We start from the raw sequence: 24788 nt of genomic DNA, 5'->3' as shown, positions 1-24788 counted from the left end.
TTCAGTTTAAGTTAAATAAAATTGAACATTCAGTTCCTCAGTTGCTCTAGTCAGATTTCAAGAACTTGTTAACCTCATGGACAAGCAGCTAGTATGTATTGGATAGTTTAGATATAGAACCATTTCCATCATCTCAGAAAGTTCTGTTGAGCAGTGCTGCTATACGCTTTTAGCTCTGCAGTCTTAGTTTCAACTCTTCAGTCTCTTCATCCATCAGCTAGCATCTGTAAGAAAATGTGAGGGTAATGGAAAGACATTATCCATTTTTTAACCTGTAAAGGTAAACCAAACTTTTCCTACCCAGAAATTAATTGCTTTTCCTTTCCCAACTCTGTTAATCAACATAGATAGTTGAAATTGTTTTTCATGTGATTACATTTCCCTCTCTAAGTCTAGTAGTACTTAATTGGTGCCATCCTATGGCATGTAACATTCAAAGGTTAATTCGTGCCTCTTAAGTTAGCCTGTCAGCATACTTGGAACCTCTAGTCTTACTAAACACTATATATAAATTAAATGAAAGCCTATCTTTTTCTGGGAGAATGATTCTGCTTTTCTGTTTGAATTAATGTTTGCTTTAAGTAGGAGCAGCATATGTCCCAAGATGAATGATTTTTACATTCTAAAACAGAATTTGGGGTTACAGAGTATCTTAGATTGTAGGAAGAACTGCTGTTATTAAGTCCAATGCCTTTTCTTAAATAGAACATTTTTACAAACTCTAAAGAGAACTGAAGATTTTACTCAGTTAGTAGGGTTTTACCCTACCAGATGCATTTTTTTTCAATGCCTGGATTTTGCTGATCGCTTTGACCTGAATGGACAATAACACATTTGAGAAGAAAGTTGGCTCTTAGTCATGACGTAAGCACAAGTGTAAATAATTATAGCCATGCTGAGAAAGATTTGGGAATGGAAATAAGTTCACTTGAGTAATTGGTTGGGACCAAAGTAAATGGAGATAATCCAGAAAACATTTACTGCAAATGGTAGATTAAATGTACTTTCTGATAAATCGTATTTGATCTCTGTGAATTACTTGATCATTCAAGCACATTGTTTATTTGTATTATTAGATGTGCATTTATTAAATTTTAAATGGCTTTAATAATTAATAATATTTTATCAGTTCCTGTTTTCCTTCTCTATACCAACTATGAGCCATAAACCCATTATTTATATATATGTACTTTTAAGTAACCTGGACACTCAACATCTACAGTAATTGATTCTAAAGAAAGTGGCTGGGTGGGTAGATTTACTTTACAAAAATCTTCCTATTTAGTTTTGATTAACACTCGTCTCCCTACATCTTACCTTGTAGGAAACCACAGATATAATGTATGTTATTAATATCTGTACACAATGACTCTTACAGGTGGAACAATCCAAAGTTTTAATCAAAGAAGGTGGTGTTCAGTTGCTGCTCACAATAGTCGATACCCCAGGATTTGGAGATGCAGTGGATAATAGTAATTGGTAAGAAGGGTTTGTCCCTACTGCTTTCCATTGCATTTGGGAATAGGGCTGGTTAGACTTTTTTAACATTTTAAATCTTCTCACCTATGGTTACTAAAATTTAAGTAATATGGCTTGGGTTCATATATCAACTTTGCCACTTGTCATTGTTGCTTAACTTCTTTGAACTGATTTCCTTTTCTATAAAATGATGATAACACTTTTCATAGAATTATTTTGAAGATAGACTCTAAAACATAGATAAAAGAATTCTCATTATTATAAGAAATTTGAAACTTTTCATTCTCTGCTATTAATTTTATCTGTTTTCTGTCACACCCTAATTTAAATATGATTTTAGACCTTCAGTTTTTCTGTAAGTTGTAAGTGAAGAAAACATCCATGACTTTCTTTTTGGAAATAAGATATTAGGAGCTTATAAAAATATTTTTATTTTTCTTTGAGTTCTGCATTATTTTTGAAGTAAATTTCTTAAACTTTTGAAATACCTAAATAAATTCATCATGAGGCTTCTGTGTTGTTTAATCTTTTCATTTGAAATCTAAAACTCTTTGGATGTAATTTTTCATGTTATAAAGTGTGTTTTTTGTTATTTAATCACTTAGTTATGTCTGACTCTTTGGTTGACCCCATGGACAGTCTGCCAGGCTCCTCTGTCCATAGGATTTCCCAGGCAAGAATACTGGAGTGGGCTGCCATTTTCTTCTCCAGAAGGTCTTCCTGACCCAGGGATCTTGGTGGATTCTTCACCACTGAGCCATCTGGGAAGCACCATTCATAAGTGGAATCTCAACTTAATTATTTTATTTATTTGCATTCTACAGCTGGCAGCCTGTTATTGACTACATTGATAGTAAGTTCGAGGACTACCTAAATGCAGAATCTAGAGTGAACAGACGTCAGATGCCTGATAACAGAGTGCAGTGTTGTTTATACTTCATTGCTCCTTCAGGACATGGGTAAGTACCTGAATACTTCTGATAACCTTTTCATTGTTTTATTATTACTTAACTTTGGGTGCATGTGTTAGTAATCCTTATCTCTGTGGAGTACGTTTAACTATACAACTTGTGAAGTTCCAAATTCCATATAAAAATGATTTATAAAAAATGTAAGTCCTAGCCACGCTGAAAATGATTTTACTTCTTAGTTTCTCATGTGTAAGACTGTGCTTCATGGAGAGGAATATTGTTTTCATCATGGTTTCGCGTCTCAATGTGGCTAATTTAGCTTTCTTGTTGACCAGTCTGCCACAGATTGAACAATCAAATAAGGAGAAACAGCCATAACAATTAGCTTAGACATAGTCTAAGAAACTCCAAAGATATTATTTATTATACATCTGGTAGAGAACATTGCCAAAAAACTTAAATACCAAGGTTCTAATGTGCTGTTTCTTTCTTCAGTAAATCTATTTCACTAATCTTCTATTTGACCTTAGCTGTCACAGTCAAATTATTTAAGTATCCTATCATCAGTACTAACCTTCTACTTATTAGGAGTTAAAATTAAGATCTGAGTATTTAGACATGTATCTGATCGGATTGTTTGTTTGTATGGCCAGCCTGTCCTCCTGTTTTGGTCGTTTGTGTTTCTTTGTCATTTTGAGGAGATATGCGTGTCATCGTCAACTGCAGATGTTTGTACTTACTCTTCTTTAAAGTGAAAGTGAAGTCGCTCACTCGGGACTGACTCTTTGCGACCCCATGAACTGTAGCCTACTAGGCTCCTCCGTCCATGGGATTTTGCAGGCAAGAGTACTGGAATGGGCTGCCATTTCCTTCTCCAGGGGATATTCCTGACCTAGGGATCGAACCCGAGTCTCCCACATTTCAGGCAGACGCTTTACCATCCAAGCCACCAGGGAAGCCCTCTTCTTTAGTCTTTGGTTAAATGACTCAGCATAACTCCGCCCCCTGATGATTGTAATTCCACCGTCTCTCCACCAAAAGGGACTGGACAGTTTCATAGCATTAGACTAAATAACATTGTCATCTAACACCAAAATTACAGTAGTGTAAACCAGTTCCTTCAAGAGAAAGTGAAAGTCGCTCAGTCGTGTCCAACTCTTTCTAACCCTATGGACTATAGAGTCCATGGAATTTTCCAGGCCACAATACTGGAGTGGGTACCAAACCCAGGTCTCCTGCATTGCGGGCAGATTCCTTACCAGCTGAGCCACAAGGGAAGCCCAGGAATACTGAAGTGGATAGCTTATTCCTTCTCCAGCAGATCGTCCCGACCCAGGATTTGAACCGGATTCTCTTGCATTGCAGGCAGATTCTTTACCAACTGAGCTATCAGGGAAGCCCGCTTTCAAGAGCATACCTTTCTCTTTTGTTTTCTGCTTTCTTCTTCATCTTTTGCCTAGATGGGCTAGTGCCCATTATCACCATCTTGGTTGAGCAGAAAGCCTTAATTTTATAGTTTACCATTTTTGCACTGTCTGATTGTAGTGGTACAGCTGTTTCTTTTTCATTTCTAATATTCTTCTATAGTATTCTCAGAAAATTATATATTTAAAGCCTAAAGCCCCAAATTGACTTATTGACTTAAAAGGCTAAAAAAAAAAAACACCTCAAAATACCATACTGTATAGTTTTTTTCTGATAACTTGTTAGTTTCTTCTTGAATTTTTATGTGTGTGTGTGTGTGTATATATATATACATATATATTTATTTATCATGCTAATATAACTTGTTAGGACTTTTTCCTGAAAGCCAGCAAAGTAAAATCTCAACCTGTAGTTAAGTCAATAGAAATTTGTCAGTTTATATCCACTTTTTATTATTTCAGATCTTTTGGACTCTCTCCAACACTTAGTAATTCTCATGGAATCACATTTCTCTTATCCCCTGAGGGAAAATATATTCCTTAAAATTGCGTGGGAAATAAAATTTTTTTTAAAGAAAAAATTCTGATATTATGTGTAGTGGCTTGGGACCATTTCTTGTTTGTCACAAGGGATGAGAGTTCCAGATTTTAATTTCTTAGTATAACAATGTGCTTTTGAGTAGTTTGTCAGCTTAACTATTTTTAGAAATGGAACAAAGTTTTGCCACTGGTATATGCTGCTGTGGATTAAGTGACATAATATGACATTGAATTTTCTGTAGAGAGTTCCAAATTCCATGCTCACTAAAGAGTGAAATTCCAGGCAGCATAGTAGAGGAATTATGACCTTTCTACCTGGGTAGTGCCTGGATTCCCTTTTTAGAGGTTCTGTTTTTGGAGTAATTGTAGATTGGTCCACCAGTGTATTTTCTGTGTCCCTTACCCCACCAGGTGTCATCACTGAACAAAGGGTTAATTTGTGATTTCAGCTTATTGCTGCTTCATTTCCTTTGTTCAGTGGTTGGTAACTGACTTGGAACTGGAATTTTTAAATGGTGTTTTTACAAACCTTTTCAATTTTGGTTGCCACTTTGAAAAAAATGTCAGTTTTATAGAGATTTTTTTTTCCTTTAGAAATGTATATACGTATGTATGTTTAATAAATATTTTTATGTATTTTTATGTATGTTTAATAAATATTTGCCCTCTATTCATTTTACTTATTTTGCTGTAGGCTTTGAGGTATTAAATGGTTTTTTCTCTTTGTGAGTGTTTCATTGCTCAGTCGTGTCCAACTCTGTGACCCCATGGACTGTAGCTCCTCTCTCCCTGGGGTTTCCCAGGCAAGAATACGGAGTGGATTTCCATTTCCTTCTCCAGGGTATCTTCCTGACCCAGGGATCGAACCTGGGTCTCCTGCATTGCAAGTGGATTGTTCAGTGTCTGAGTCACCAGGGAAGGGTTTATCTTTTAGAAATTCTATAAAGGAGTTTCCTTTGTGTTTAAAAAAAACAAAAAACAAAAAAAAAACTTAAAAATTAGATTTGTTGGAAAAGATGATCTGAAATAAAATTAAATGGATAGAGGAAAAATTTCAACCAGTATGTAATCTGTTGTGAAATAAAAGTGTTTTCTGTTGGCATTTTGTAAGCTTTTAAAATTTGTATTCTAGTTTAAAAGGGCAGAGGGTTTTATCAGGGCTTTTATAAAGGTTATATCTAAAGTTTAATTTTGTAAAAACTGGTTTAATATTCTTCAGCCCTGTCATTTTATGTTTGAGAAGTTGACTTCCCTGATTTCCTTGTCATGGCTATTTTCAAGTATCTTTCTCTTGGAAAGTTGAAATAAACGTTCTGTAAATGTTGTTTTACTTTAAGCATAAAATCTTGTTAACTTGGATTACAATTTAATATTTTATATTCAGTTCAGTTCAGTCACTCAGTCGTGTCCAACTCTTTTTGACCCCATGAATCGCAGCATGCCACGCCTCCCTGTCCATCACCAACTCCCGGAGTTCACCCAAACTCATGTGCATTGAGTCGGTGATGCCATCCAGCCATCTCATCCTCTGTTGTCCCCTTCTCCTCCTGCCCCAATCCCTCCCAGCATCAGGGTCTTTTCCAGTGAGTCAACTCTTCGCATGAGGTGGCCAGAGTACTGGAGTTTCAGCTTTAGCATCATTCCTTCCAAAGAAGTCCCAGGGCTGATCTCCTTCAGAACGGACTAGTTGGATCTCCTTGCAAGATTCATTAAAATTATAGATTGACTGAATTCTTTTCTGTCACCAATTTAATGAGGTGGTAGTGGTAGTAATTTAACTTTGTCCTCCATATATCTGGAAGGTAAACTCTAAAAATTTACAAATGTGAGATTTTTAAAAAAATATGTAGTGGAATAATTAAGTTTATTTTATGTGCTCCATATTTCTCTCTTAAAATTTGTTTATTTTTTGGCTCTGCTGGGTCTTCAGTGCTGCGTGTGGGCTTTCTCTAGTTGTGGTGAGCAGCGGCTACTCTAGTTGAGGTGCTTGGCCTTCTTATTGCAGTGCCTACTCCTGCAGAGCATGGGCTCTAGGGTGTGCAGGCTTCAGTAGTTGCTGCACATGGGCTGAGTAGTTGTGGCGCAGGGGCTTAGTTGTTCTACAGCATGTGGAGTCTTCCCAAACTAAGGATCAAACCTGTGTCCCCTGCATTGGCAGGCAGATTCTTAACCACTGAAACACCAGGGCAGTCCCAAATCCGAGATTGATTGAGCCATGACTTTTATACTTAGTGTTGTTATGTAATGATTGATGAAAAACAGGCAAAAACTTAAATATTTTCTCAAAATCAAAAGGTTTTTCAGTTGCCATTAGTGAGATAAGGGTGCTGTTTATAGATAAATATGGTGTTATTCCAGCCACACACTCTTTCTGTAGTGTTCTCTGAATGCTAATATCAAAATTAAAAGGATTTAAGATGAGAATTAGAATTGAAGCTGTCTCATTTCTCCATATCTGCCTTCCTGCCTTCTTACCCTGTCTTTCTGCCAGTCACCACGTCACTACCACAAAGAAGTATAGTATTATTCATCAGTAAAAAAGGAGTATCTCATTAGTCTCTGCTGCTGCTGCTAAGTCGCTTCAGTCGTGTCCGACTCTGTGCAAACCCATAGACGGCAGCCCACCAGGCTCTCCTGTCCCTGGGATTCTCCAGGCAAGAACACTGGAGTGGGTTGCCATTTCCTTCTCCAATGTATGAAAGTGAAGAGTGAAAGTGAAGTTGCTCAGTCATGTCCAACTCCTAGCGACCCCATGGACTGCAGCCTACCAGGCTCCTCTGTCCATGGGACCCCCCAGGCAAGAGAGTACTGGAGTGGGTTGCCATTGCCTTCTCCCATTAGTATGTGGACAACCCCCCAATACACCCAACAGTATATATATTAAACTATAGTATGCTAAGAGAACTCAAACAAGGGCTTTCTGTTTATTTTAAAATATTAGTCTGTAAAATTTATAATAAAATTAGATCTTTATTCCATTTTCCTCATGTTTTATCAAAGTGAACGAATACTGTATTTCTATGCAAAATACTGCTGTTACCTTCATTTATTTTGTTAAATATTAATTTTTAGTCTAGTGTATTCTGCATGTGAGGAATAGCTGATTTTCATTTATAGTTATTCAAAGATGTAAGGAAAATTACAGCAGCTTAGTTTTTTAGTCAGCACATATTTGAACACCTTCTCAAGTGTTGGAACTGTACTAGATATTACAGAAGAGATGAATGAGACAAAGGCCTTTGCTCTTAAGGATCCTCTAGTGAGAAGATGGGAAGAACAAATACACAAGTAGGTGGTTACTATATGACAGATTCAGTGTTGTGATCCTTTAGGCTTCTAGTTTTAGGTTGGAGAAGAATTCTCAGAGGAAATGAGAATAGTAAGCTGGGTCCTAAAGGACAAATAGGAATTAGGCAAGTCAGCTAGAATGGCGATGGGAATGGAGTTGTTCCAGGCCAAGGCAATATGACCAAAGTATGGTGATTTTAAGATACTGTGAGAAGTTCAAAAAGGCTGGCATATTGGAAGTCGGAAGTAGCAAAAAATGCTAAGGGATGGTGAGAAATGAGGTCAGCTGAAGAGGTTATGTTTTCACAGGCTTCTTAGGCCACGCTCACTCAAGGAATCTGGCTTAGTAAGGTTTTCAGTCTGGGAATGACTTGATCAGAATTGGATTTTAGAAACATCATACTGACTGCAGTGTGTATGGTTTTGAGGGAAACCAGACAGATTCTTGTCATTATCGAAGTTTGGTGGCCTGAACCAAAGTAATGGAAAGGAGATAAATATATAAATATTTTTATTTATTCAGCAGGTTCTGGTGAATCTTTGGAATGGATAAATAGAGGAAGTTTATCCAATCTTGAGTCCTGGGTTTCAGCTTTGAGTAACTGGGTGGATTGAAGTGTTACTTACTGAAATAGAAAGCATAGAAGGGGAGGGGGTATTTGGGGGTTCAGATGAACTTTTGATTTTGAGGTGCCAGAATGGATTGTCTGAGTAGTATTTCCATCAGGTGAACACAAGCCTGGAACGTAACAATGAGATCTGGGCTAGGTATAAAGACTTGGGAGTTATTAAGCCATAAAAGATATTAGAAGTTGTTGTAATTAATGATAAACTCATAGAATGTAGAGAAGAAAAGACCTAATAGAGAATTCTGAGGCATGTACCTTTTAAGGGACTAGCTTACAAAGAGGTTCCTGGAAATTAAGTGAACAGCTTGTGAGAGAGTAATGTCAGTGCTGCATAAGGGGCAAATTAAAAATACCATTAAACACAGTGTTTCTGAGTTGGCTGCTGCTAATTATATTAGCAGCCTGAAAGTATTTGGTGACCTTAAAAGTATAGTGGCCAAGTGGAGGCAATAGTTAGAGTGTAATGAATAAAAGGGATGATGAAGAAGATGTTCTTCTGAGCCCCTTCTCTGAGAAATATACTGGGTAACAAGAAGTAAAAGAGGACTATAATTTTTCATTTACAAACAAGACAGATTTCCCAATTTGAGTGATAAGTAGAGTCTCTTGTAAGAAAGCTTATTAGGAGCCTTTCTGGATTTTCCGATTCTACTTTTGGGCCCACGTGCTGTGACCAGGGTGTTAAAATGCAGGAGTCAAAGCTTTCTTAGGCATTCCAGTGCTTCTTGAAATCCTGTTCTTCCTCACTGTTGCTGGCCCAATATACATGTTTAGAGAGTGTTTCTCATGAGGAAATGAAGTAGTTCCAATGTATGTAATTTTACATACATTGTAAAATTGGAATGTAAAAAGTAATTGGAATGTAAAAAGTCTGTTCTCCCAAATTGGTCAATCCAGTCATATTAAATATTGTGTATTTCAGACTTAAACCATTGGATATTGAGTTTATGAAGCGTTTGCATGAAAAAGTGAATATCATTCCACTTATTGCCAAAGCAGACACACTCACACCAGAAGAATGCCAACAGTTTAAGAAACAGGTAAGTAAAATGACTTTGGGAATTCTTAGGATTCTAATATTATTCATGTAATTTGTAGTTTTTCATATTTTCATTATAATGTGTTACAGTGTGTTCCTCCTGCTACTTTATTGTGTATGTGTGGTTGTTTACACTATATTAAAAATAACTGTTGAAAATAGTCTCCTGCTTTAGTTTTCTTCTCAGTTCAGAGACACTTTGTGACCCCATGAATCGCAGCACACCAGGCCTCCCTGTCCATCACCAACTCCCGGAGTTCACTCAGACTCAGGTCCATCAAGTCAGTGATGCCATCCAGCCACCTCATCCTCTGATGTCCTCTTTTCCTCCTGCCCCAGTCCCTCCCAGCATCAGAGTCTTTTCCAGTGAGTCAACTCTTCGCATGAGGTGGCCAAAGTACTGGAGTTTCAGGTTCAGCATCATTCCTTCCAAAGAAATCCCAGGGCTGATCTCCTTCAGAATGGACTGGTTGGATCTCCTTGCAGTCCAAGGGACTCTCAAGAGTCTTCTCTAAAACCACAGTTCAAAAGCATCAAAAGCGCTCAGCCTTCTTCACAGTCCAACTCTCACATCTATACATGACTATTGGAAAAACCATAGCCTTGACTAGACGGACCTTTGTTGGCAAAGTAATGTCTCTGCTTTTCAATATGCTCTCTAGGTTGGTCATAACTTTTCTTCCAAGGAGTAAGCGTCTTTTATTTTTATGGCTGCAATCACCATCTGCAGTGATTTTGGAGCCCCCCAAAAATAAAGTCTAACACTGTTTCCACTGTTTCCCCATCTATTTGCCATGAAGTGATGGGACCAGATGCCATGATCTTAATTTTCTGAATGTTGAGCTTTAAGCCAACTTTTTCACTCTCCTCTTTCCCTTTCATTAAGAGGCTTTTTAGTTCCTCTTCCCTTTCTGCCATAAGGGTGGTGTCATCTGCATATCTGAGGTTACTGATATTCTCCCGGCAATCTTGATTCCAGCTTGTGCTTCTTGCAGCCCAGCGTTTCTCATGATGTACTCTGCATAGAAGTTAAATAAGCAGGGTGACAATATACAGCCTCGACGCACTCCTTTTCCTATTTGGAACCAGTCTGTTGTTCCATGTCCAGTTCTAACTGTTGCTTCCTGACCTGCATACAGATTTCTCAAGAGGCAGGTCAGGTGGTCTGGTATTCCCATCTCTTTCAGAATTTTCCACAGTTGATTGTGATCCACACAGTCAAAGGCTTTGGCATAGTCAATAAAGCAGAAATAGATGTTTTTCTGGAACTCTCTTGCTTTTTCCATGATCCAGCAGATGTTGGCAATTTGATCTCTGGTTCCTCTGCCTTTTCGAAAACCAACTTGAACATCAGGGAGTTCACAGTTCACGTGTTGCTGAAGCCTAGCTTGGAGAATTTTAAGCATTACTTTACTAGTGTGTGAGATGAGTGCAATTATGTGGTAGTTTGAGCATTCTTTGGCATTGCCTTTCTTTGGGATTGGAATGAAAACTGACCTTTACCAGTCCTGTGGCCACTGCTGAGTTTTCCAAATTTGCTGACATATTGAGTGCAGCACTTTCACAGCATCATCTTTCAGGATTTGAAACAGCTCAACTGGAATTCCATCACCTCCACTAGCTTTGTTCGTAGTGATGCTTTCTATGGCCCACTTGACTTCACATTCCAGGATGTCTGGCTCTAGATGAGTGATCACACCATCGTGATTATCTGGGTTGTGAAGATCGTTTTTGTACAGTTCTGTGTATTCTTGCCACCTCTTCTTAATATCTTCTGCTTCTGTTAGGTCTATACCATTTCTGTCCTTTATTGAGCCCATCTTTGCATGAGATGCTCCCTTGGTATCTCTAATTTTCTTGAAGAGATCTCTAGTCTTTCCCATTCTGTTCTTTTCCTCTATTTCTTTGCACTGATTGCTGAAGAAAGCTTTCTTTATCTCTTCTTGCTATTCTTTGGAACTCTGCATTCAGATGCTTATATCTTTCCTTTTCTCCTTTGCTTTTCGCTTCTCTTCTTTTCACAGCTATTTGTAAGGCCTCCCCAGACAGCCATTTTGCTTTTTTGCATTTTTTTCCATGAGGATGGTCTTGATCCCTGTCTCCTGTACAATATCACGAACTTCTGTCCATAGTTCATCAGGCATTCTATCAATCAGATCTAGACCCTTAAATCTATTTCTCACTTCCACTGTATAATCATAAGGGATTTGATTTAGGTCATACCTGAATGGTCTAGTGGTTTTCCCTACTTTCTTCAATTTAAGTCTGAATTTGGCAATAAGGAGTTCATGATCTGAGCCATAGTCAGCTCCTGGTCTTGTTTTTGTTGACTGTGTAGAGCTTCTCCACCTTTGGCTGCAAAGAATATAATCAATCTGATTTCGGTTTTGACCATCTGGTGATGTCCATGTGTAGAGTCTTCTCTTGTGTTGTTGGAAGAGGGTGTTTGCTATGACCAGTGTAATTTCTTGGCAAAACACTATTAGTCTCTGCCCTGCTTCATCCCGCATTCCAAGGCCAAATTTGCCTGTTACTCCAGGTGTTTCTTGACATCCTACTTTTGCATTCCAGTCCCTTATAATAAAAAGGACATCTTTTTTGGGTGTTAGTTCTAAAAGGTCTTGTAGGTCTTCATAGAACCATGCAATTTCAGCTTCTTCAGCATAACTGGTTGGGGCATAGACTTGGATTACTGTGATATTGAATGGTTTGCCTTGGAAATGAACAGAGATCATTCTGTCATTTTTGAGATTGCATCCAAGTACTGCATTTTGGACTCTTCTGTTGAGCATGATGGCTACTCCATTTCTTCTAAGGGATTCCTGCCCACAGTAGTAGATATAATGGTCATCTGAGTTAAATTCACCCATTCCAGTCCATTTTAGTTCACTGATTCCTAGAATGTCAACGTTCACTCTTGCCATCTCCTGTTTGACCACTTCCAGTTTGCCTTGATTCATGGACCTGACATTCCAGGTTCCTATGCAATATTGCTCTTTACAGCATTGCACCTTGTTCTATCACCAGTCACATCCACAGTTGGATGGAGCTTTGGCTCCATCCCTTCATTCTTTCTGGAGTTATTTCTCCACTGATCTCCAGTAGCGTGTTGGGCACCTACTGACCTGGGGAGTTCCTCTTTCAGTATCCTATCATTTTGCCTTTTCATACTGTTCATGGGGTTCTCAAGGCAAGAATCCTGAAGTGGTTTGCCATTCCCTTCTCCAGTGGACCACATTCTGTCAGACCTCTCCACCATGACCCGTCTTGGGTTGCCCTGCGGGCATGGCTTGGTTTCATTGAGTTAGACAAGGCTGTGGTCCTAGTGTGATTAGATTGACTAGTTTTCTGTGAGTATGGTCAGTGTGTCTGCCCTCTGATGCCCTCTTGCAACACCTACCATCTTACTTGGGTTTCTCTTACCTTACTATTTCTCCTAGGAGCCCATAAGTATTATCATAGTGCCCTTCAGTGTGTGTGCTCAGTTGTTTAGTTGTGTCCAACTGTTTGTGATCCCGTGGACTGTAGCCCACCAGACTCCTCAGTCCGTGAAATTTTCCAGGCAAGAATACTGGAGTGGGTTGCCATTTCCTGCTTCAGGGGATCTTCTGACCCAGGGATCAAATCTCTGTCTCTTTTGCCTCCTCTGTTGACAGGTGGATTCTCTGCCACTGAACCATCTGGGAAACCATAATGCCCCGTATCCTTCGTCAATTTAAATAAGGCTATTTTAGATGTTTCTGTTTAGATTCCACCACCACCCGTCCCCACAGGCAGTCTCCCACATTGCAGGCGGATTCTTTACCAGCTGAGCCACAAGGGAAGCCCCATTTTAGATTGTCTGTATAGCTTGTGCCACTGCCCCTCCCCATACCCTTTATAAAATTACTTTCCTAGACTGAATTCCTGGGGAGAGGATTACTTTTTAAAGGGTATAATTATTGTATTACCCCCTCTCCATTTTGTCATGGTGCTTTCTCAATAAAACAGTCAAAATTCCTTTTATGACAGGTATGTTAGATCCAATGCCTTGCTAGCATTGTCATAATTTTTTTTATACTTTTTTGGATTAAGGTGATGTCTAATAATTTCTTTAACTTTCAATTTTCCAGAAAAGCTGAACATTTTAAAGCAAGGGTTTAGTTTTCCCTCAGTGTTGTTTTTTGTTTTATTATATATTGTATTTTATGAAATGTAGGATCAGTTTTTGGAACTACTTTCCTATTCTAATAGCCTATTTTTAAATTTTAGGCCAGTGTTATGTCTTTTTAGAGCCTCCCTGGTGGCTCAGATAGTAAAGAATCTGCCTGCAGTGCAGGAGACGTGGGTTTGATCCCTGGGTCACGAAGATCCCCTCAAGAAGGGAATGACTATCCACTCCAGTATTCTTGAGAATTCCATGGACAGAGGAGCCTGGCAGGCTACAGTCCATGGGGTTGCAAGGAGTTGGACACAACTGAGCATCTAGCAGTGTATGTCTTTTAAATTGAGGCTAAGTTGTATAATATTTTAAAGTAGATTTTAGAGTTTATTATCTCTCACTGTCCTTCTAGTTGTTTGTACTTTGGTTCTTCATCTTTTTCAGTATGACTTTTAGAATAACTTGAAAACTATTAGAAAAACAAAAACCTGTGGAAATTTGCTTTGAAATTGTGTTAAATCTGTAGAAATTTTTAGAATGTTTTACTACATCATTTTTACTGTATCTGATATTTCTACCAGGAAATTTTTTATTTTACATTTATTAGCTCCATTTTTATTTTGTAATTTGCTGTTTCTAAGTTCAGATACTAATCATATAGTATTAGTAATATATCTATTTTATCTTAATTTGGAATTGTACTAAAAATGAAGAAATAAAAAAAATGAGTAAGCAGTGATCTCTACTTCTAAATTGGTCACTTACAGTGGTTGTCAATTTACTTTTTCTTTATTTATTCTTTAAAAAAAAGCAGGGGGCCAGGGGCAGGTAGTGTTTAACCAGAGATGTTTATCAGAATCATGTAGAGAACTTTTTCAAAATGAATTATTGGACCATAGCTCTACTAGTTGGTTTTGTAGGTTAAGATACAGCTTTGTATTTGTTATTGTGAAGATGCTTACTCAGGCTATTTTAATATACAACCTCTGACTAAAAGCCATTGCTCTTAGAGCTAGCTACTAGTCTTTCTTTTTTCTTCTAGTCATGTATCAGGTTGGCCAAAAAGTATGTTCAGAAAGCTTACAAAAAAACCTGAATAAACTTTTTGGCCAACATTGGGTTGACGCATGATCTGACACCTCATCATTTATTCTTAGGTTTTTTTTTTCTAAATAGATACATAACCCAGTTATAAAAGATATGTGGTTTTGTTTATTTCCATGGCAGTTCTGTCTGCTTTGGTAGCCATGTAGCACATTTTGTTTCAGGTCCCTTTACTGCTGCTGGGGACCCTGGTAGTGAGTGTAGCATTAAGCTACCAGTACAGGCAGGGAGCTAGGTTTAGGTTTATTAGCCATCAGTTTGTTTGTTATAAGTTTGAACAGGGTAGGTATTCAACACTATTTGGATTTCTGTATTCTTATTTGAATTTAGAGTGATTTTGGACAAATTAATTTGAGGTCATTTCTGATGTTACTAGTAAGTTGTCTTTCTTTTTTTCTGTATTCTCATTGATTATTATTATAAACTCATTAGCTTCTTAATTTCCAGGGCATGTTTTCTCCCTGTGTGCTTGCCTGATCTTTTTATCTGTTGCTCCTTGATGTATGTGTATGCACATGTACATGCAAGGATACTTCCTGATAAGTACACATTTTTTTTTCCTAGAGCCAGTGCTATACTTAATTTTATTTACCTTTGCTCAGTTCTACTAAAAACTTTAGGTGAGTTTAAGCTCTGTTGATTCAGCTGAATAAAATAGTTGGTAAGAATTTGTCTAAAGGTATCTCAGTCATTATAAATAAATGACCCAAAACCACTAGAATAGAAATCAACTAGTGAAGCCATTTCTGGACTCTTACTTCATTTTTAGAACTCTTTGGGTATTATAACCTTATAAGTTTAACATTTCTGAAGCAATTGGATTTAGAGAATGGTACTTATATATAAACTTTATTGAAAAAAAAAAACACCAGCATACTATTTTGGTTTTAAATTACATTTTACATTATTGAAAAACAGTAAAGGAACTGGAGCTAAAGACTCAGGAATTTAAGAAGAGTATAATAAAAATAAAGCTAATACCTAAAATTATATGTGGTGCTCTTTTACTAACTTCCTCTGTCATCTTAGATAATGAAAGAAATCCAAGAACATAAAATTAAAATATATGAATTCCCAGAGACAGATGATGAAGAAGAAAATAAGCTTGTTAAAAAGATAAAGGTAGGTTCATTCCCATACATATACTAACATGTTTTAGGGCCTTAGCAATACTATAATAGCTGCTGTAAAGACTAGAAATAGCAGTGTTTATAGGGACTTCCTGATGGTCCAGCAGTTAAGACTGTACTTCCACTGCAGGGGGCCCAAGTTCAGTCCTTGGTCAGGGAACTAAGAATCCCACTTGCCATGTGGCATATACATATATAAATGTTTTTAAACAATTGACTTAACAAAATAAATGAGATTATTGATTGTTTAGTTCACCTTTATGATTAACTTTGTTGTTTGACTGTTAGTATAATAAAGCATTATGTGGAATAGAAAGATAAGTAACAGTTCTTGTTTTCAGATGGTTTTCAATTAACTGATGTCATATTTTATAATTTCCCTCCTTAGAAACAAACAGGTAATGGGAATGAAAGGGGAAGCATAATGAGAAGACAAAGGATTTGCTCTTAAGCACTATTATGCTTATTCTTTAAGAGCCAAACATATGTTTTATTTTGTTCTTTTATAAAAATCAATCAAAAATCTATTCCGACATAATTTTCTGTATTTTTAACTTATAGTGGTTTCCTAAGTACCCTGGATTTAAAAATGATATATTAATAACATTGTCTGCTTCTAGAGCTATTAAGGTTGATTTATTATCAAGTAGGCAAACTAGCCACAAGTCTCATTTTTTTCCTTGTAGCTGCCAATGTATTTCTTACCCTTTTAAATTTTTCCAGTATGGAACACTTCTTTTTGGAATGATGCTTTGACAAATAATCTGATCAGTATATGCCTTAGTATTCTTAAATTTTAGTGAACATATAATTTTGTTTATTGTTTACATTAGTAATAATGCCATACAATGGCAATTTACTAAATATTAATTGAATGACCTATGAAAGTGAATGCAAAAACTATTGGGGTAATAATGTTTTTTGCTTACCTGTTGAGTAAGGTTAACTTCTTTATTCTTGAATTTGTGAGGACTACAGAGATGTATTTGAACAAGAATACTTTGTTTTATAGGACCGTTTACCTCTTGCTGTGGTAGGTAGTAATACTATCATTGAAGTTAATGGAAAAAGGGTCAGAGGAAGGCAGTATCCTTGGGGTGTTGCTGAAGGTAAGGTTTTCTTCAGTGAATGGCTTTCTATAAGATTTCACAAATGTTATAAAAAATTTGTATTTAGTAAGTAGTATAATATGCATGCTGCATTGATATAGTCTAGATTTTCAAAGATCTGAATTCAGTTTCATTGAGTCTCATCTCCTTATTAAATACATTCACATTTCTCAGACCTTGTGTCCTGCTGTGTCAGGCAAGTATGTGTTAAATCCTAATATTGTAGTACTTTAGAAGCCACTTGTCAGTATTCATCCTCCCACCTCTGCCCCACCATTAAGCCTATTCCTGTTTTCTTGTTTGAAAACACACTTACAATGCAGGGGTTCTTTACCTGGGGCCCACAGATTGCTCCCAAGGGATCTAATAAACCTTCTGAAATTGAAAACAATTTTGGAGAAAAGGCCTGTCATTTCTATCTGAGTCTCAATTGGGTCTGGGACCCTAAAGAATGAGAACTGTCAGAAGCCCAATTAAAAGATTTGCATTTTGCTTTCTTCAGGGCAGAAGTCAACTTCTTGGCATCATATCTTTAGAGCAAGAAATTTTGTTATTAAGAGATCCTCTATACTAATTTTTTAAAGGAGTTTTAAACAGCAATATAATCTTAGTTATAGAGTCAATTCTTTGAAGCCTTCTTGGCATTAGATACATTTCCTGAAATTTGTGTTCATTATACTGGTTTATACTAATACTTAATCTTCAGTGTTATAGTAACTTGGAATGAAGATTGAGTCATGATTATAATTTGTTGATACTACTTTGAAAATATACATAATTTTTAGGATATTTTCCAAGTTAATGTTATTACGAGTGACTTTCCCAACTAGAGATACTGTAGTCACTCTCAGCTCTTTTCATCACCATGTAACCTTCAGTTTCTGAGCTGAGACTTTAAAACTGGTATAGACCTTAGAAATCTGCACAGAGGAAATTGCTTTGTATCTTTAGTTTTAGGTTATCCCCCTTCAAGAGTATTCTTCTAGTGATACATTAAAAAAAAGAACATTAAAGTTTCTTGGCTTAGGTTTTCATTTTGGTTCACTTGTAGTTTTTCTAAAGTTGATTCCTCACCCACCCTTGACCCGCAACATTAAGTACTATTTTATAGGGTTAAAGTCTTAATGAAACATTGACCTAAGGTATTTAATACTTTGTATATTCTCTCATTGTTAACAACCAGTTTCCTTTTAAAAGAATGAGTTTAGTGGAAGTAATACATATGGTCTGATTTTTTTTTTGTAGTTGAAAACGGTGAACATTGTGATTTTACAATTCTAAGAAATATGTTGATAAGGTAAGTGTAAGCAGTGATGAAAATAACACAGATTTTACTTTCCCTAAATAAAATTAGTCTCAGGTTTAGTTTTTTGTCTTCTGTAAATTTAGCTAATTTAAACTGGTATCTTCATTCTAGCACTGAAGCAAGCACTGCCTAGAGACAAATTTGGATTATTTTGCCAAGGTTTTGAACTCTAGAGGAAAAATACAAAATAGGCTGTGTGGCTAGGGATACATAGGAAAGTGGGTCTTTCAATCATTGTACTTTGTGTTGTGGTTTAATACTGAAAGAAGTATGAAAGTAGAAAGGAACAGGCTTTTGCTTCTCTTTAATGTGAAAAGCTTGTGGAAACTGGAAGAGAAGGCTTAAGTTTTAGGTCAGAAACTGAACTTCAAATATTTAAAAGATACACAGCTTAGTAGCTGGTGAGTGGAGCACTTTCGTTACTGAAACTCTGTGAAAAACTGATCTTCCTCCCAGGAGGGAAAAACATCAGTCCTGAATTGTACCTTGTACATCTGATGAAGGAGAAGGAAATCATGTGAAAACAGGATTAATTCTGGTTAGAGGAACCAGGACCTTAATTAGAAAACTAACAGCAGAGAGGAAATTCTGAAGAAAAAGTTGAAAAGACCCAGAGATAGGAAACAAAAAGAGGATCAAAATGAACCTCATTGTTTTCATGGAGAGATAAATTCCTTCTTTATGCTATTCCATACCCTTTTGCTCTTTTTTTCCTCTCATCATGTTTGCTTCTCCAGACCCTCAATACATACTATTCTTTTCAGCCTCCAGTTTTAGATGTCCATCTTAAGTTGATGTCTCTTCAGTTTCACACTACTCTGCACTTTCCCAGTATACAAGAATTTCTTTAGCTATGTAGAAATAATAGGAATATTGATGATAATTGGAAATCATGGAACAGCAACAAGATCATTCTTAAAAGTGAGGGGGACAATTTGAGTCAAACTGATACCTCAAGAGGAGAAGGCAGTGGTACCCCACTCCAGTACTCTTGCCTGGGAAATCCCATGGACGGAGGAGCCTGGTAGGCAGCAGTCCGTGGGGTCGCGAAGAGTTGGATACGACTGAGTGACTTCCCTTTCACTTTTTACTTTTCATGCATTGGAGAAGGAAATGGCAACCCACTCCAGTGTTCTTGCCTGGAGAATCCCAGGGACAGGGGAGCCTGGTGGGCTGCCGTCTGTGGGGTGACACAGAGTCAGACACGACTGAAGTGACTTAGCAGCAGCAGCTACCTCAAGAAATATAAGAGATGGGAGTGAATTTTGAAATTGAGATCACCATGTAATTGATTTTTCTCAGAAGAACTCATGACTAGATGCTCTGATAGAAAGTAGATGATGGTGTTAATTCAGCCACAGCAGTTGCCAGGCCTCACACAGTGGGAGAAGAGCAAATGCACATAAAAGGATGTTCATCTCCCTTGGTTTTGAGAAAACAGTGCTTCAGGTTCTATTACCATTTCTTTGCTTTCTCTTCCATTTTGAAAATGTGACTTCAGAAGAACTAATAATCTCTGATGATTTTATATATGTAAAGAATGTTTCATAAATATTAACTGCCAGTGCATTCCCTATCATTTTATTATTTTCCTCAATTTTAAATCTATGCTACTTACCTAGTGCTTGAAGCAATGATAATCTTTAACCGTGTTTTATTTACATATGCAATCAGTAATTCCCTATGTACCTAAAATACTATAGAAAGGAAGGCTAGTTACTAGCCAGACTTTGAACATTTGAAGGTACGCAGCCTCCCCTCTGATGAGTGGGACTCAGTAGTATACAAGCGTTACAAGCAAATGGACCATTCCTACAGGAAAGCAATAAGACAGTCATACATGTGTGGAAATATTAAAAATTCTAAAATTATGTAATATTACATAATTTTTATATATAATATATATAAGTAGATATATGCTATGATGAGAACATTTACATGTATTAAAGAAATTCAAAGGAAGTATTAAGCGGTATATTTTCTTGGAGCGGAACCAGATAGAGAAGGATTTATGAAAATAGTTGCCTTAAGATGGATTAAGATAAATAGAGTCATCAGATGTTTATTTGTGGGGTTGGGAGTGATCCTACTTAACATTTGTATCAAGTAGAACGAAGATATTGTCTTCAACTTCTTGAGGTAGATGGTTATGCTTAATAAAAACTTCATTTATTTGTTGAATTTGTTTTAGCACACTTCTTTTTTTCTTTCCTAAGGCATAAATGTTCACTTACACTTTTGCTAGATGTTTACTTTGCCTCTTAACATAATTTTTCATTTATAGTCTTTGAAACATGTAAAACATCCTTGATAAATATACTTTGAAAATAAGTTTAGGAATATTTTACTGCTTTTCCTTCTAAGTTCAGAGGAGAGGTAAGGTATATGTTATGTAGCTCATGTTTTTATGATAAAGGCACCTAGTAGGTATTTAAATACTTGAAGGAAATATCAATACCAATATTCCATATGTCTGTGACTTCCAAGTAAGTGAAATCCTGCAGGTTAAAGTCAGGAGTAGTGGTTGCTCCTAAGAAAGACCCAAGTTCAAAGATATGTCATTTTGCTAATTTAGAGAACTGACTGTTGCAGGCAAAGCAAGGAAGACAATGGAAAAGAGGAAAATTTGATAAAAATAATTTCAGGATGTGGCAGTAGAGAGTGCCAAAATCAAATAGAGAAGGAAAACAAAAGGAGAGAAGAGAATGGTATAGTATCAGCAATCAGAAATGGAAAAGATAAATAAATTCAAGAAACTGTGGAGAAAATACTAATTATTTTAAGTGTGGAAGAATGAGTTGATTTTTAAGAGTAAAATAAAACGTATTTAAGTGGAAATAGAGACTTTTAAAACCTGAAAAATACCAGAACCAAGTAATCATAAAAAAAGGTTATTTTAGTGAAAGGGAAAAATCTTTCATTATCTAAAGTGTTTAATGACATTAACAAAAATACTTTAATAGCTAGTTAAAAAGTCCACCTTATATATCTTGTATTTCAGCTACTATGTACTTACCTCAGGTCCTTTAATGATTTTTTAATGATGCATTGATGAGGTAATATATGATATTTAAAATTACGAAAAGATTGTTTTATACTGGCACGGTTATTTGTTTTTATTATTCTCTACTTAGAGAAATTGAAAACAGTAATGTGTCCTAGAAAATCAACAATGTTTATCATGTCTCAGCTCCAAATCAGTTTTTTGCAGGGCCCATTATATGCTCTGTGGCAAGAGTGCAAAAGGTGATGGCACGTTTTTTGTAAAAGGGGATGTTTATAGTATAGTTGAAGAGTTTATATGCTGTCACCTGTCGCATTTACTGGTACCATAGAAAAGACTGGCAGCCAAGGAGAAGGTTGTCTTGGGTTACAGTGACTTGACTTCAAGAGTGCCAGGAGAGCTCCCAAAGCAGACTGGAAGAACTCTGAAGTAAGTTTGAGAGTCAGTGACAAATTCAGTCCCAATCATTGGATATGCTCAGAGTAAGAAACTGTCTGACTTGACAGAAGTAGAAAGGGATAGAGCTTTAGATAATTCCAGTGGCCATAGAAAGTGCATATTCATCAAGGGGCAGAGTATAAAGGACAATGAGGCTTGTGGAAAACCCAGTCTTAGTTAGAAATAGGAATAATCTATCAGAGAACTGCACAAAAATGTCCAATCGAGGATGAATCATAGTAATTGGCCATCACAAAAGGGAAAAGTAATAGTAAATGTTTCTTGGCTATCAGGCAGAATAAAAACAGAATAACACCTTTACGTTTATCTCTCATAAGGGAGTTTTGGTAAAGTGGTGGAGATGAAAGATAGGGGATTTAAAGTGCAGGAATGAATGATGAGAAAAAGGAAGATAAAATGATACAGAGTACTCCCACACCATGTATATCCAAGAACACTGCGTTGGTAAAGAATACAATAGAGCAGCTCACAGGAGTCTTTTAGCATCTTGAAACACTAGGGAATGGTAAAATTGTCTCATGTATAGGTATCTCCTATATATTGATTTTATGTATCATAGATAATGTCTGCTATGAGCAGACATTCATTAACCAAAATACCACATTTACCAGACAGTTGGAATAAATAGGAATTTATTCCAAATTAAAATTCCCCAGTTTGAATCCAACTTGATGTGTAATCTATGTATTCCTATATATTAACCTGAATAAAAACTCAGATATTAGTAATATTAAGGAAATATTAAGGAAAGCAATTTCTTTTAGGTTTGTGAACTTCAGTAGGAACTAATCTACCTTTCCTTCTCTAGTAAAATAAAATATATACTATAAAGGTAAATACTCTTCTCTAGCAGTGTCATTGTTTAGTAAATGTTTTGAGAGAATTTATGGTTTCTAAACTTTAATTTGGAACTTAAATTTCTATTAATGTCAAGTTAGCTCATTGTATCTTGCTCCCCCTTACATGTAAGTGAAGACAGATAAATGCTGTCTTCCTTGAAAAGTTTCGTCTGAATTTTTTGTTTGCTAAAATTTTGAATTTACACCAAAGCTTTTTTAATAGAAGCAAATTCCTTATGTGTCTTTTATTTATGACAGAACACATATGCAGGACTTGAAAGATGTCACTAATAATGTACACTATGAGAACTACCGGAGCAGAAAACTGGCAGCTGTGACTTATAATGGAGTTGATAACAACAAGAATAAAGGGCAACTTACTAAGTAAGTATACATTGATTCCTCCCAGGAATGGCATTATTTATTTAGTAAAAAATCATATTATTTCGTCACCATCAAATTCCTCTTGGCTACTCAATAGAAAATTGGAATAGTGTTCTTTATGGGCTTCCTTAGTGGTTCAGATGGTAAAGAATCTGCCTGCAGTGCAGGAATCCCAGGTTTGATCCCTGTGTTGGGAAGGTCCCCTGGAGAAGGGAATGGCTACGCACTCCAGTATTCTTGTCTGGAGAATTCCACAGAGGAGCCTGGTGGGCTACAGTCCATGGGTCACAGGGAGTCAGATAGAACTGAATGACTAACACTTTTACTTTTTCATATGTTGATTGTTGTAGACATAATGCAGTTGCACATCTAATGAAGTGTAGTATAAATATAACTTACATGCCCTGGGAAGCCAAAAAACTTGTGTGATTCACTTTATTTCTTTATTTGTTTCGCTTTATTGAGATGGTTAAGTTGTGGTTACCTTTTTCCCATATGTTAATTTTATTTTTGTTTTCTATAGCCTTCTCCATCTTTATCAGTAACTGAATTCATAGAAATCGCTGAAAATACAGGTTTTCAAAGGGTAATCCTCATAACTCTTTTGGTACATGACAAAATTTTCATTGATCTAAAGATACATAAAGACAGTTTTCTGAAATTCCACCCCCCCTCTTTTTTTCAATTACATCTTTTATTCATGTGTCCTTTCGTGAAAATATGATGATGGTATTGTTTTATTTATGTTTAGTTTTAACACTCTCACTTGGCAAAATGTTAGTAACTATTGTTTCCCAAAATGTTTGGAAAATTTTGTTGCTCTTTGAAGTCCTTAATTTAACTGAAATTCTTTTGGATAATGCTGTATGAAAATTGCTACATGTCTGTATACATAGTGACCTGCCAAACCACCAAACTAAGAAGCAAAAGTATGTAAATGTACTTGCTTAATGAATTCTTCAGGAAAGACCACATATAATTTAAATGAAATTTGGTTCTTTTCGTTATGCTCAAAATATAGTACATTTCAGCATTTATACATTTATACAACCAAAATGTAGGTTGTATGACACAACCACAGTAGGGTCTTAGGTCAGCCTTAAATGTGGTCCTTGCTGTGATTCTGCTATTCGTCACATGAAAAGGGTAAGTCATTTTTCAGGATCTCCTTGAAAAGATCCCTAAAAGAAGCTAAGTTGCATCTTTGAGGATTTAATATGATAAATTAAATCATATTATGGTTTATTATTCAGGTTACGTTGGCCTTTTTTTTAAAAAATCTTTTACCGGGTCTTTTTATTTTTTTGATTGAGTTACATTGAATTTCTCTGACAAGTTTTAAGTTTATAGGCTTTAGCTTGTTGATGTGTGTCAACAAGCATTTTCATTAAAAAGTGGGCAGACAATGAAATAATTTAAATGGTTTTTCTAGCTATCTAATAAAGTTTCATTTGAAAAACTGTGATAACAAAAAGTTATCCTTTTTCCTGTTTTCTGCATTATAAACACATTTTTATATTACGGTTTTCTAAATAGCACTTTAATAAAGATGACTAGAATTGAGATGCTAATTAATTTAACAATTAGAGAGGTTTACAAAATCATTTTGACTGGTAAGAGTCTTCAAAAAATTAATTTTTTATATGTGTGACCATTTTCTTATAATACTGAAATATCACTCTTGGTTAGGAGGCAAGTATTTTTACAAGGTTGAAAGACAAAGTACCTCAAGTGTGAAATATTGAACATCTCTTTGAAAGTATGCATATGTAAATAGGTTTAGAAACTTGAGCAGACTGTCAGAAGATAGTTGCATAGCATATTTACTTTCATAATGATTTGGTATAGGGATTATTAACAGAATTTGGAAAAGAAATGAACTATCTTCAACAAATTTGGCCATAAACTTTTGTTTTAGGAACGTGAAGTGAAAGTCGCTCAGTTGTGTCCGACTCTTTGTGACCCCACAGACTATACAGTCCGTGGAATTCTCCAGGCCACA

The 24788-nt window shown here is 36.2% G+C and overlaps 1 protein-coding gene across 5 annotated transcripts in view; it reads left to right on the top strand.

Annotated features, from left to right (window-relative positions):
* The window catches only part of SEPTIN7 (septin 7), a 99326-nt gene that overhangs the window by 64106 nt on the left and 10432 nt on the right, over positions 1-24788 (top strand). For all 5 annotated transcript variants that reach the window (XM_069588055.1, XM_069588056.1, XM_069588058.1 and 2 more), the window contains 7 exons: positions 1379-1479; positions 2304-2438; positions 9194-9311; positions 15585-15677; positions 16698-16794; positions 18040-18091; positions 22661-22786. In XM_069588055.1, the coding sequence (XP_069444156.1) occupies positions 1379-1479; positions 2304-2438; positions 9194-9311; positions 15585-15677; positions 16698-16794; positions 18040-18091; positions 22661-22786 (722 nt within the window). The remainder of the gene's footprint in view (positions 1-1378; positions 1480-2303; positions 2439-9193; positions 9312-15584; positions 15678-16697; positions 16795-18039; positions 18092-22660; positions 22787-24788) is intronic.

Source organism: Ovis canadensis, chromosome 4 (genome assembly GCF_042477335.2).
Source record: "Ovis canadensis isolate MfBH-ARS-UI-01 breed Bighorn chromosome 4, ARS-UI_OviCan_v2, whole genome shotgun sequence".
Classification (NCBI taxonomy): domain Eukaryota; kingdom Metazoa; phylum Chordata; class Mammalia; order Artiodactyla; family Bovidae; genus Ovis; species Ovis canadensis.
The sequence above is the reverse complement of the archived record's forward strand: the minus strand, read 5'-3'. Positions and strand labels throughout refer to the sequence as shown.